This window comes from Musca domestica, unplaced genomic scaffold, assembly GCF_030504385.1.
Source record: "Musca domestica strain aabys unplaced genomic scaffold, Musca_domestica.polishedcontigs.V.1.1 186, whole genome shotgun sequence".
Taxonomy (NCBI): domain Eukaryota; kingdom Metazoa; phylum Arthropoda; class Insecta; order Diptera; family Muscidae; genus Musca; species Musca domestica.
In genome coordinates this window covers 23,200-37,332 of record NW_026712242.1, presented here as the reverse complement: position 1 = coordinate 37,332, position 14,133 = coordinate 23,200, and the positions used below count along the sequence as shown (strand labels likewise).

Below are 14,133 nucleotides of genomic sequence, written 5' to 3'. Positions count from 1 at the left end.
TGGTCTTACTTGTCGACCTTATAATTGGGCCATGGTTGTCACCATGGTAGAAGAATATAGGTAGATGCATCAACGCTTGGGAACATTGGTATGTGAAAAATTTTTAAGTGCCTTGTCAAAAATAAGTCTATTTTTATATGTTTTTTTTAAATCGGAGATTGCAATGATATGTATTTTTCAACAGTTTTTACAAATTTAAATAATTTTTCATTCAACATTTTCCATTCCAAAATTGGTTTGACAGTTCATTGTCCCAGCACATGGCAGAAGAATACAGGTAGATGCATCAACGCTTGGGAGCATTGATATGTCAAAAAACAATTAAATGTTTTTTAAAATAAAAGTAGATTTGTACACGTTTTCTTATACTACGTCATTCGGAGGCTATTATAATTCGCGTTTATCAACAATTTTTACAAATTTAGTTAATTTTTCATTCAACATTTTCAATTCCAAATTGGTTTGACAGTTCATTGTCCCAGCAGCTGTGTCGACGCGTCTACCTATATTCTTCTACCATGTCCCAGCAGCTGTGTCAATGCGACTACCTGTATTCTTCTACCATGGTTGTCACTATAAACATTTTGACAGAAAGCGGACACAGCCTTTGTGACTAGTAATTCATATATCAATATTGATGTCATGCAAAATAGCAATAATGGCAGGAAATTTTGCTATTCCGTTTTTTTTATGAAGTCCCCGGTGGATATTGAGTTTCCAATGAGTTGGGCCTCAATTCTTGTTCTATGAAAATGTGAAATGAAAACTTTTATAAAGGAAGGAAATGTCAAATGAAAAATTTTATAAAAGAAATATTTTCCATTTCATATTTTCATACAACAATAATCCAGCCCCTGATATTCACGTTTTATGGTAAAGCGGCGACAATGTTACATGTTTCACATAACGGGGATGGCGAAGCATTAACCCTTTCAAGAATCGCATTGCAGAAGGCATGGTTTGTGATAATTCGGTTATCGCTTTAATATCAGCTGGGCGGAATTTTTACATTATTTTAGCAAGACAATGAGAGGCCTGTTCAAGCCTCGATGCTTGTATTCGTTTTTCCACTTTGAGCACAAATCACCCAGCTATAAGGTTTACTGCGTCTGCTTAATAGAAGAACGCCCCGGGATGTAATGTAGCTCAATCTCCCCAAGAGTTTTAATAGGTGTGTCTGGTTACCCTAAAGTTTGTAACAATTGTTACAAATTGTTACTGGAAGTCGTCTGTTACCCAAAAGTTCTGCAAAAGAGAGCGGTTGGAGAGAGAAATTTTGACAGTTCTTTCAGTGAGAGTTTGCAAATTCTTGCTGTAAAAATTTCTTCTTGCAATCACTTGCAACTCTTCTTCTCATTCATCGAGATTCAATCAGATGTTTTCTATTGTTTGTTTATTTCTTTTTGTGCTTTCAATTTGAAAATATTTTTTGGAATTAGCATGACTAATAGTTTTTGGAGAACAACTTACAAAATGTGAAAAACGTAAATGTTAATATGCAATAAGAAAATAAACGACTATTTCCAACATTTTATTTAAAAAACTTGTAAAATTAGTATTGGTTCCTTTGTTTTAATTCTCCTTATGGGGGACAAATTGGTTTGTTTTGGCAAATCAACTGATTAGTTGCAAGCTTCTGCAGGAATAGCGTCTGTTTACTTTTCGCGTTTTCCTTGCAAAAGAGAATAAAACTACCTTACTCTCTCAGAAAGAAGTTACTGGACAATTCCTGCTGGAAAAGTAACCAGACACATCTAATGACAATTCCTTAATTCTAGGTGTGTCTGGTTACCCTAAAATTTTTAACAATTGTTACAAATTGTTACTGGAAGTCGTCTGTGTACCCGAAAGTTCTGCAAACGAGAGCGGTTGGAGAGAGAAATTTTGACAGTTCTTTCAGTGAGAGTTTGCAAATGCGATTCGTTTGCGATTTCTAATTGCTTTAAGGCCACCAAACGAAACAAATAACGTACCTCTCACACGTAGTCACAAACTTAAACATCTTTTCAATCGTTTTGTACTCCGAACAAAACCGCGAACATTTCAATGCCAGAAATACACAAACAATACGATTGCCTTAAAGCTGCCCTCAGACACACCAACAGTTGGCCCAACTTGTCACTTTTAAGTTGTATGAAAAAGTTGGTCGGTCTCCTCGCACGTACCAACTTTTAATACAACTGTTGTACCAACTTTTCATTTACAAAGTATTTTTGAAGCGTCAACATGAACTCGGATGCTCTTGCGCTACTTGGAATTGATATAATTTTAGAGGAAGAAGAAGAAAGACAACTGCAGAGAAAGAAAAAGCTTATGTATGTGCTGCTTCACCAAAGTCAAGACATAAATAAAGAAAACACTGAAGTTGGTACAACTTGTCCTCGCACGCACCAACAGTTGACCCAACTTACGAAATTATCAAAAATTTTTGATATTTCCAACCAACTTCAACCAACTTTCGAAAAAGTTGTACAACTAGCCCTCAGACGCACCAATAGTTGTACCAACTTGTCACAAGTTGGGCCGACTGTTGGTGTGTCTGTTAATGTGCTTCGGCCGAACTTCGTTCGCAAAGGATACATTGTCCATTGTATGATGGACATAATAAATAAATAAAAGGCATGAATTGAACTTAATATTAGTTTTAAATGTATTTGTAATGAGTTAATATGCAGGGTACTGTTTCGTTTCCAATTTTGCGTACGCCGAGTACATTTCAGTTTTGTTTTTGTTTTCACTCATCTACGTAATCAAACAGTACAAAATAAAAAACAAGTCCCGTAATCTAATATCGGTTTTGTTTCATACTTCGAGAAAATACAGAACGAAGAGATTGCAAACGTTTGATATAGTTTATTTTCGTACCCTGTTTAAGATCACTAAGACAATAATATAGAATGGCTATTTAGAGGTCTCATTATCAATAACGCATTCCAATGCCTTCATGATACCAATAAGCTCAGCTGACATCGAAGGACCGTTGTAATGTTGGAAAATGCGAACACTATACCATGGCCTTCGTGAATAAGGGCCGAACCAGAGAAATTGGGGAAGACAGAACCGTCTGAAAAAATAATTTCGAAGCACCTACTTTTACCGTTGTTTGTTTTCTGACTAATCCGGTTCTTCCTCAATGTCCAGGTTTAGGAATTCTGCTACCTTTATGGGCTGTAGCCATAGATCCTTCGGACGGAGTTGGGTAGGTTTGGCTGGACAATTACACAGGTGCAGCGTATTGTGCGGGCCTGTTTCGCACGCTGGGCAGGCGTTTGGCACATTTTCCTCAACTCGTGCCCAATACGAATTGAGACGGCTGCACCAGTATGAATGCTATTCAGACCCGCTTGATAGGCTTCATGATCTAGGGGCTCTCTTTTATATCGCTGGACCTCTCTCTCTAGATCATGCAGGTCCTTCCTGACACGCCTGGGTGGGGGAGTTCTGTCCACCATGTGGTGGTTAGGGTGACTCCCACGATAACACCCAAGCAGGTACTGCAACGAAAGCATATGATTATGCTGACGTAAGGCAAGAACTTTCGTCTCCTCATGTAAATGTTCCACAGGAGTCATGAGGAGGCACTCTGTTGCAGTTCTCAGGGCGCATAGCTGATCACAGACCGACCTATCGCTTTATAAGAGGTCAACAAGGCTGCCGGCTAGCGCCTTGAGGACCCCCTTGTCCCTACTTTTCATTTTATCGCAAATAGCTGTGGCTTGCGCGGAAGACTTGAACATGCTATCGAATGTGACCCCAAGGATTTGGGGTAGTTGGTGGTCGGAATTATGTGCCCCTCGACCTGCACATTCAGCTGCGTTCTAATCTCCGCAGTCCATGTGGTAAATAATGTGGCCGTGAAATATTGGCATCCAGAAGAGATCTGGCGGGCTCAAACTCCCTTTGAAAAACAAGCAAAAAGAAATCAACCTCGTATTGGAATAAAACACAGTTCTCCGACTGAATTTTATGTAAAGAGACTGTGTATGCGTTAAAGAGGAGTGGTCTCAATGCGCTCCCTTGAGCCAGTCCACCATTAACGGTTACGACGCGACTACCATGAACGAATCCTGTGGAGGAGATAATCCCCCCGTCGTTTACTCTCCCAAACTTTCTAATTGAGATTTCAAGATTTCGACACAAACGCAATCGTAAGCATTTACACAGAATCCTAGTACGTGATATCCTTTTGATTTTAGAGCGTATACCATGTTAATTAAGTCATTAATACATATGGAAGTCGAATGGCCCGGTCTGAATGCATAAAAACTTGTTGGAGCAGGTGATTGTATTCGATAAAATTTTTTAACAATTTTATAATCATTGATTCTAGGCATTTAAGATGCACAGAGAGCAACGATATCGGCCTATGGTTTTATATTTTAAAGGGGTGCTGTTCTTGTTTCGGGATTAATGAAATTTTAATATTCCTCTATTCCTTTGGGTTTTAATCGCTTTTCCAAATGTTGCAAAAAATATTGAAAAATGCATGAAGCGGGGAAGATGATGGTATTTTTAGGTAATCATATGATATCAGGTCTGGCCCTGGAGCCGAAGCATGGTTTCTTGATTGAATAAAAATTTGAAATGTCTCAAAGGGAAATTTTGGTAACTCAGTGTTTGAGGGTGCTAATACGAACGTATTCCTATGACCTTCAGTAGGCCTCTCTTCAAAAACGTCAGTCGAATCTTCAGGAAAGTCTAACACAGAGTTGTCACCAGATTCTTCCGCAGGATTCTCCTCTAACCTCACCAAGCAGTCCTCCCTTAAGATGTCAATATATTCCTCTGTCAAATCCTCTCCCATATCAGGATTTTGTTGATGCACAGCTACATTGTCTCTACTGGTAGCAGTAGCTTATAAGTCAGGGAATTCCCCCTCTTGCTCTTCGTCTTTGAACCCCGACTCTGTAATAATGCAATATCAATAATATATTTTTTAAATTTATTCTTCAATTGCAAAACATTCATGAAAAAGTAAAATCAGAAAATGTTTTGGTCCTGGAATACTTTTCTTCATCGACTGAAGATCCATTTGGGTGCGACTGCTGTTCATTTCATTTCTAATTCTGTTAATGAGACTTAATTGTTCACTATTAGCGAAATTTGGTATTGTTAGGACTTTATTTAGCATATCAGTAATGACTTACAAATTCAGAAGTTTTATGAATTTCAGAAAAATTTATGGATGAACAATTTGGTATTACATAGGTCTCGCTTTCCGCAAGTGCCTTGCAATACTGTTGTTGTGCCAATCTAGCATTCTTCTCCGGATTCTAATTTTATTAATTTTTGCAACTTTATCATAAGATTTAATTTTGTGAAAATAACTAGCAGATTCAATAATATTATGTGGTAAAAATTTAGAACCTCTTTCTAAAGTTTGTTTAGGCTCTGGAAGAGCTGGAAATTTATCGTCTAAAAGATAGAAACCAATTTTACATATATTTGCTTTTCACTTCACTATACGAATGCACCTTCATACGAGCACCGCCATAAATTTCAATGTTATCAGGCAACGAAAGCCCTTTAAGATTTGGTATTCATTAGTTCGTCCTTCTCCGTTCAAATTAAAACAAAACCGTTCGAACGCGATAAAATATTGAGTTTTTTGTTCATATCTGACCCTTTATATATTATTCGTATAGTTCCATTTACCCAAAAAAAGTCCTCTGAATAATATTTTTGTCCGTTTTTTTTTATACTACCCAAAAAAGACTACACAGCTTATGAGTAAATCAAAATAAAATAATAAAAAAAATATGCAATACAATTGCATTATAATTGTACATTCCAAAAATCAAAATAAAAATGTTCAAATTTCGCATTTTTACATTCACGTTCACAATTGGCATTTACTTTGAAATCAGCTGGTTTTATCGGATAACCATGGCGCAATAACAAGTACTTCCTGAAAATTTTAAAAGCTAGATAAAATGTATTTTTTTTAATTTCGGCTTATTGTTTATCTTTTGTTCTGTTATTTCAATCACAATAATGTATTTTGACATTAAATTTGTTTGTCAGTTGAAACTGATGGATAGGCTAAGGGTGGGCGACTAAGCTGCTGGCAAATAGAAACAATGAACAGGTCGGGCTGGTGACTACATATATCGATAGTCAAGCGGCCCTGAAGGCTCTAAATTCATTTACAATCAAATCTATGGCAGTTCTGGAATGCAGGAACGGGATGTAATGTCTCCAAGAAGATTTGGCCGGTGAACTCCGCAAGGAGGTCAAGGTCACTTATATCCGTGACGAAGCTGGACTTGAAGCTTGGGGTGGGCCTAATTACTGGTTAAGCAAATTCTGCTGGACTTGTACTCCCTCTCCGACACCGAGCCAGCAGTCATTCTTCAGTTAGCCAGAAGACTAAAATGGCTAAGGCGACACGTTAACACAACGTGGATGCAAACCTACTAACTTCTCTGCTATTTATTCAGATTCTTACTTCTTCACTATTCATTTTCTTTTCTTCTTAATTAGGATGAACATAATGGACCAAAAGGTCTCCGAGTGGAGTGGTTGCTTTTTTTTACAACGCGCATCCTTTAACCTAACCTAAGCCCATCTGACAAATATGTTTGCTGTAAAAATACATGTTGTTGTTGTATTGATTTGGTATTAAAAGATTCAATAACAATTGTGTACAAACTTTTAAGTTTATTGTCAAAGCGTTGTCAAATGTATACTTCTGGACGTCCTTATGTAGGCCTTGACTGAAGGATAAAAAAAAACATATTGAAATATGTATTTGAAATCTTAATTAACATTTTAGTCATTTAGGGGCAAGCATAGAAATGTATTTATAAGTTAAAACTAACTTGCTCACACTGTACTCTCTTAAATTCCTCCGGCGTATTTTCAGTACTGTATTCATTACTTTGCGCCTCAATTACAGAAAATTCCATCGAATAGCTTTAGTTTTTTTTTTTTTTATAGTAAACTGAAGTAGTTCATTTTCATAGAATTCATAATATTTCAGTAGAAGTAAAACAATATACATTATTTAGGATATAAATATCATAATGACCAGGTCGATAAATTAGAAAAACTTTAGGTGTTTGTCCTTCTGGAAAGTCATGAGCTTTTACAGTACCACCTTCTCCCCGATCCATATACTCCACTCGTACGCCTACTCCGAGAGCAGAACAGAGAGCAATGATGTGAATATGATCCGACTCTTTGTACATGGGTTCCACTTCCTGATGTCGAAATTCCTCAATGGTAAAATTGCCTTCAATAAAGTTTTGGTAAAAATCAGCCTCCTCTTGAAGTTTTCCTGATGTGAGCAACCTCAGGTATACCACTACGTAATCAGAGTACCCTTGGTCATTAAATATTTTGTGTAACTGTTCGCTCAATATGTCTGGATTGGACGTAGACGGATCCACACGCTTAACAACTTCCATAAACTGAATTACCGTAAAACTCTAAAATAGTTCGAAATTGTAATGTTTCTTCTTACAGTTTCGTGAAAATCCTCCAGCGTAAAACTAGGAATCCTAATTGTACTAGTTTGTCTTTGGAGTTTTCGCCTAACTGCCGAAACTTATCATAGTCTTCCTTGTTCGAGATTAGGTGTTCCAAGTAAGCATACGCAAAAGCTCTAAAAAAACAGTTTCCATCTGGACGAGTACGCCTAAGATGCGAATATTTAGCGGACAAATCTTCAATTTTAGATGTAAATACAGCATCCCCTATATATTCGGCATTCAAGCAGTTCACCGGCAACTTTTCACTAACCAAAGGAATTGTGTCACTTATCTATGGAACGACATATACACATATTGATGAGACATGAAATTATCAAAAGTAGGGGCCTCGTCTGGTTGCAATCGCAGACGAAATTCAAAAAACCCTTAAATACCTCTCTTTCGATATCCCTTTGCTGTTGCATTATCAATTCATCTCTGTTGACGTTATCGTTTTGTTCATTTTCCATTTTTTGCTTTTTTTTTAAGAAATTTTAGAATACAATATCAATTTAAGTCTCACAAAGTACAGTGTCGCATTTTATGAATATTATCGGCGGCATTCTTGTTTATATTAGAGGTCTATAGGGAGACTTACAACTGAATGGACAATGGCCCATGACACAATTACTAAAGGTAGAACCATGGCAGAAAGATACAGGTAGATGCATCAACGTTTGGGAGCATTGATATGTCAAAAATATTTAAATGTTTAAATATAAGTAGATTTTTATATGTTTTCTTATACTACGTCATTCGGATGCTATTATAGTTCACGTTTTTCAACAATGTTTACAAATTTAAATATTTTTCATTCAACATTTTCAATTTCAAAATTGGTTTGACAGTTCATTGTCCCAGAAGCTGTGTCCATATCATAATTACAGAAGGTAGAATAAGCTACCTTTGTATATGTGTGTATTGTTTTGAATAAAAAAGACAATAATTATATCAAAATGTACAATCTTGTTCTACTATCTTGAATCAATATATAAAAATCGACTTATTTTTGACAAAGCACTTAACAATTTTAGACTATTAGATGATCCCAAACGTTGGTGCATCTACCCAAGGTACAATGAAGACAAGGTAGGCCACCTTCGAAAAAATTGCAAGTATAGAGGTCTACTGGTTTAAAAAAAAGAATACTTCTTAAATATTTAATTTTGATGCTTTCACATCATTCCCCTGAATGTATAGTTGTTAGCTGTTGGTCCTAATCTCTCAAACACTTCAAACATACTACATAAAGTATTCTACATTTTGCAAATTTAGGAAACATGAAATATACGAATATATTATCTAACGTGGTGTTGATGTCGCTTTTTTGTTTAATTTTGAGATTAATTGTTAAAGGCATATTTAGCAACAAACAAACAAAACAACAAAGTCACGAAAGGTTATATGAAAGAACGAACGAATGTTAGTGGAACGCATTCTGATACGAAAGTGAGTGACAAGCTTTCGTTCGCACAAATTTTCTTTGGATAACGCCTTTTTCAGCATCTATTGTTTCAATATTAGCTTTTTGATACATTATTGAAAGGTATATTAACTTTGTCATTCAGTTTGTAAGTCCTCGAAATATTTATAATAGACCCTACAAAGTATATATATATATTCTGGATCAGCATAAAATTCTAAGACAATCTAGCGATGTCCGTCTTTCTGTCTGCTGTAATTTGCATACAGGCATAGTTAGCAGTAGGCAGGTTAAGTTTGTAAATAGACCATGTCGGTCCACGTTTTCGTATAGCCCCCATAAAACGGTGCCTCTCGATATTCGGCATTTTCATGATTTTAGCGACAGTATTTATCGAAATTGTTTCAAATTTGGTATTTGGAGTTCGTAATGGGTACTACAGCCCATGGCTCAATAAGAAAGGATGCTCAACTTCAAAGGAACTGAGAAAATGCAACTCAGTGCTAGTGTCTCATAATGTCCAATAGACTTTTAAATATGCAACAGTCGGTTTTGTTAATTTTTTAACTAAATTCTTATACTGAGAAAAAATCGCGCAACTAAAATGGAATTTTGGAGTTATCAACAAGATTGAATCTAAAATGGTAGGACAATACAGTTTTATCCCAAAATTGTATGTATATAAAAGATTTAATATACATTTATTTTGCAACCGAAATTGAAATAATTACAAATTATTGTATTTTTTATTCAAAACAACACACATGTACAATAAGTAAGGTAGAGCTCCCAGCTGATTACAATTTTTTCTAAGTGTGCCCGACTTCTGCCAATTTTGTGTATGTATTTGTTGTTTTGAAAAATACAAACAAAATATTTTCAAAATCAATGATTGGAAGAAACCTAAATTGCGGGGCGCGCATTGATAATATTAACCAGATTTTCCATGGAATTGAAGGATTGAACACATAGGATCATATTTTTGAGAGAACCATCCAGATATTTCATTCATCTTTCGCGCTATTTTAGAAATTACCAAAAAAAAAATCTAATAAATAAAAACAACTTGTGGATATAATTTTGAATAATTCTGACAGGATGCGGGCATAGCCTCAGAGCTGTATTTCTGTAATTTTACGAAGCTGTTCTACCTCCTTATTGTACCATGACAACACATACACATACACAAAAGGTGTATATGTTTTGACAGATAAAGGTGCAAGTACATAAAAAGTTTGAAGTCATGCCTAGGCACATTAATGTCAAATTATAATGGAAAATAACGGCAGGATTTTAGTGCGTCTCTTTTATCCCTTTATGAAAAGTCACAATATATGGCCTAGCCATGACTTCAAGCTTCTTTTTTAATTACAGCTTAAGGACACTAAAAGAAAAAATTGTATTTAGGGTGTAGTTTTGTTCTAGCTTCTGTAATTGTTCCATGCTTCAGTCTATGACAAAAAATATCGTAAGCAGTTCCTTGTCTCCCTATAACAGTTCTCGTTTAAGTAGTAGTTTCCGGAAGTTTTTTTTAAATATTTCAAATGGTATTCAAAATTCAGCCCGGCCGAACTTTTATGCTTCTTTACTTGCATTTGTATACGTTTTGCATCATCTCTTGGTGGTGCATTTATATCTTCCTTTATATGAAGTTCACATGGTACATGATTCGCTCTCTATTCCTCGTTCGACACTTAACTATGAACGAATCACTTGATTCTTGAAGATTAGAATTCAAATAATTGCTCCCGGGAAAAAGCCAACAATAAGGAGGAATAAAACATTGTTCATATATCTGGTAAGTAAAAATTATTTGGCTATTGCTTTCTACCATAGTATGGAGCGTATATTAATCTCAAAGTTTCTATTACAGCTTTTGAAGAAATGCGAGTATTTTCTTCTCAAAATGGAAAGAAAAAAGGAATTAATAAAAAAACTAGTGATAAGCCGTCGAAAACTTGCAAATGTGACATTGTTTGGGCATCCAGCTCCAATATTAGGACGTTGACTTGGGATTCAATGTATCACTTGCCTCGGAAAGATTGTGCTGGCGAAAGGTAAAATTAAGAAATATGTTTTTGTTATACCCTTCACCACACTACGCAATTATGCATTTGCTCTACTCCATCCCATGGTAGAAGAATATAGGTAGACGCGTCGACACAGCTGCTGGGACAATGAACTGTCAAACAAATTTTTGAATTGAAAATGTTGAATGAAAAATTATTTAAATTTGTAAAAAATGTTGAAAAACGCGAATTATAATAGCCTCCGAATGACATAGTATAAGAAAACATATAAAAGTATACTTATATTTGAGAAAACATTTAAATTTTTTGACATATCAATGCTCCCAAGCGTTGATGCATCTACCTGTATTCTTCTGTCATGACTCCATCCTATATGCTATTGTCTTTCATGTTATATTAATTTACAAATATATTTATTGCAGGAACGATCTCAATATTTTTGGGAAGTTGATTGCCAAAAGGTGATGACTCCTTTTTTAAAAACAATTTCCGAATGACTCGAATGGTGTTCAAACAACTATGCCTGTTACTACATGGCCTGCGCAAATGTGACACGAACATGCGGGCAGCTATACCACTAGAAAAAGGGTTGCAATAGGACTATATGCCTTAGGTTCCTCGGCAGAATATAGAACAATTGGAAACATGTTTGGCATTGGAAAAAGCACAGTCTGCTCAATTCTTTTAGAATTTTGAAAGTTTTAGCTCCAATGTACTTAAAAAAATTCCCATTAACAAAGAATAAAATAGAAAACCTATGACAAGAACTTGAAGCCTTGGGATTTCCTCAATGTATTGGTGCTATCGGTAAGTTATTCATGCATTAAAATTAGCAGAGGTAATGTGTACGTGTATAGATGGCTGTCATATAGAGGTTCATCCCCCAAAAGAAGACGCTACTGATTATTATAACCTTAAAGGGTGGTACTCAGTTGTACTACGAAGTAAAACACATTTTTAACTTTTGTTATAAACCTTAATAGTCTTTAAGGTGTCGTTTCATTTATGTCAATTGTGGAAGTCCTGGGCGCTGAAATGATTCCCAAATTTTTGAAGGGTCTTGTCTGAAGAAAGAGTTGGAAGAATGCAAACTATTGACGGACATGAAAAGAATATATCGAATGTAGATGTTCCCCTTTTTCTAATTGGAGATTCTGCATTTAAATTGAGTGATAAACTGATGAAGCCATATCCATTCCAACTATGCCAAACCGGGAACAGAAATGTTTTAATTATGCCCTATTGAAATCCCGCAGGTTTGTGGAAAATGCTTTTGGGCATCTTAAAGGCCGTTTTAGAAGAATCGGAAAGGGAATTGATAACGCATTAAAACATACTAATTTAATTATATTATCTTCCTGCGCTCTCCATAATTTTTTGAGTGATCATAATGACGTAGTTAACGGCAAGTGGTTGGAAATTTTGCAGGCGTCTGAAAATATCGTTCGTACCCAGACGAAATCATGCCCTTGTCAGATCAAAGCACTGGTCGTCATGCAGAAGAAATAAGAACGGCACTTTCAATTTACTTCGGTAAGTATAAGTCGATTTTTTGGAAAACATAATTTTTTAATTCTTTAAAATTTCTTCTGCAGCACAAAGCTCGTGTTATGATAATACCGAGGAGGACATATAATATTTCTATGGAGAACCGCAATGAATGTGGCAGCAAGATATTCACGCAATTTGAAAATTTTTAGATTAGAACACGAATCTAAGAACATGTCCGGAATAAACGTAAACATATTTTCAAATTTTGTGATGCATCCATAATATGAAAAAACAATAACAATGGAGTAAAGATTGATAATTTTCAAAGTACAAATTGAACAACGTAATAATTTTTATGCTTTTAATATATATGTATTTGAGTAAAAAAATATATAAACATATAAGATACAAATAAATTACAAAGAAAGATAGAAATTATAACATTATGGTTCAGATGCTTTAGTATTTTTTAAAAATGTTATCAACGCTTTTTGTACCTCTGCCTCTCTTTCCAAAAATTTCCTTTCTTTCCTCAATTGCTTCCTTTTTTTCTATTTCTATTAAAACGTTTATTTTTTCTATACTTTTTCTACATATTATTTGTCTCTTTTTCTCTTCCTGGATGATGATGAAGTTGAAGGCATTTCTGTTGGGGGATCTGGAGAATTGCATATGAAATGACTGCTGAATGTTGAGGCTTGTGACATTTCTGGTGAGTAGTCTGGGGATTTGAGATGTATTGATCAGTGATCATGGGCGGTGATGAAGGGGGTGAATATTCTACGGTAGGTACGTCGCACGTCAAAATGCTATTAACATCTGTAAAAAGAGATAAATCAAATAACAATTGAAAGCCTACCAAAAATCATTAAATTTTTGTCCGTTCTAAATGTATTCGCATTCGTTTCTACTTACTATCTTTATTATCCACAACCAGGAACTCTGTATTCAAGTTCTTGCACGGCGCTAGGAGGATCTCTACATCCTTGTACAGGTCCCACTCCGATGGCGATCCCCCAGTTGTGCCAATTTACGTTTTTCCCTCCTAAAAAAACTATTAACAAATTATTAACGGTTCTTTCAAAACATACCTATAGCTCGCTGTTATGTTATGCATTTTTGTTTGTAATTCACAAGCCGTATATGTAAATCCAATTTTTTTTAATTCTTCGGTCATCTCTTTTAGAATATGACTGTTTTTGCGACATCCTCGTAGTTGGCCCATATAATTACTCCAAACTTCCAATAGAGCTTGTTCGGCTCTTACATCCCACTTGCTGGGAGTTTTTCGGCTTCCTAAATTTGACAAGAACGCATATATTTGCATATTACAATTATTTTACTTACCTTTGCATTGAAATTGTTCATTTTATAATTTAAATATTGAACGGAAATATGTATAACTATTATTGAAACGACGAAGTGGAATTGTCCAAATTAATCACGAATGTATCGTATGAACGAGTTAATTCGTGTACGTAATTCTGAGAGCGAACAACGTGATTGGACTTCCAATAGAGCTTGTTCGGCTCTTACATCCCACTTGCTGGGAATTTTTCGGCTTCCTAAATTTGACAAGAACGCATATATTTGCATATTACAATTATTTTACTTACCTTTTGCATTGAAATTGTCCATTTTATAATTTAAATATTGAACGGAAATATGTATAACTATTATTGAAACGACGGAGTGGAATTGTCCAAATTAATCACGA

General features: G+C 35.3%; 1 protein-coding gene across 1 annotated transcript; it reads right to left on the bottom strand.

Annotated features, from left to right (window-relative positions):
• Positions 1 to 6,916: 6,916 nt before the first annotated feature.
• LOC131801941 (ubiquitin thioesterase otubain-like) lies at positions 6,917 to 8,050 on the bottom strand. Its single transcript, XM_059121075.1, is given in 4 exon segments — positions 6,917 to 7,412; positions 7,466 to 7,500; positions 7,503 to 7,764; positions 7,868 to 8,050. Coding segments are annotated over 4 exon segments (816 nt in total). The 5' UTR covers positions 7,943 to 8,050; the 3' UTR covers positions 6,917 to 6,968.
• Positions 8,051 to 14,133: the final 6,083 nt, after the last annotated feature.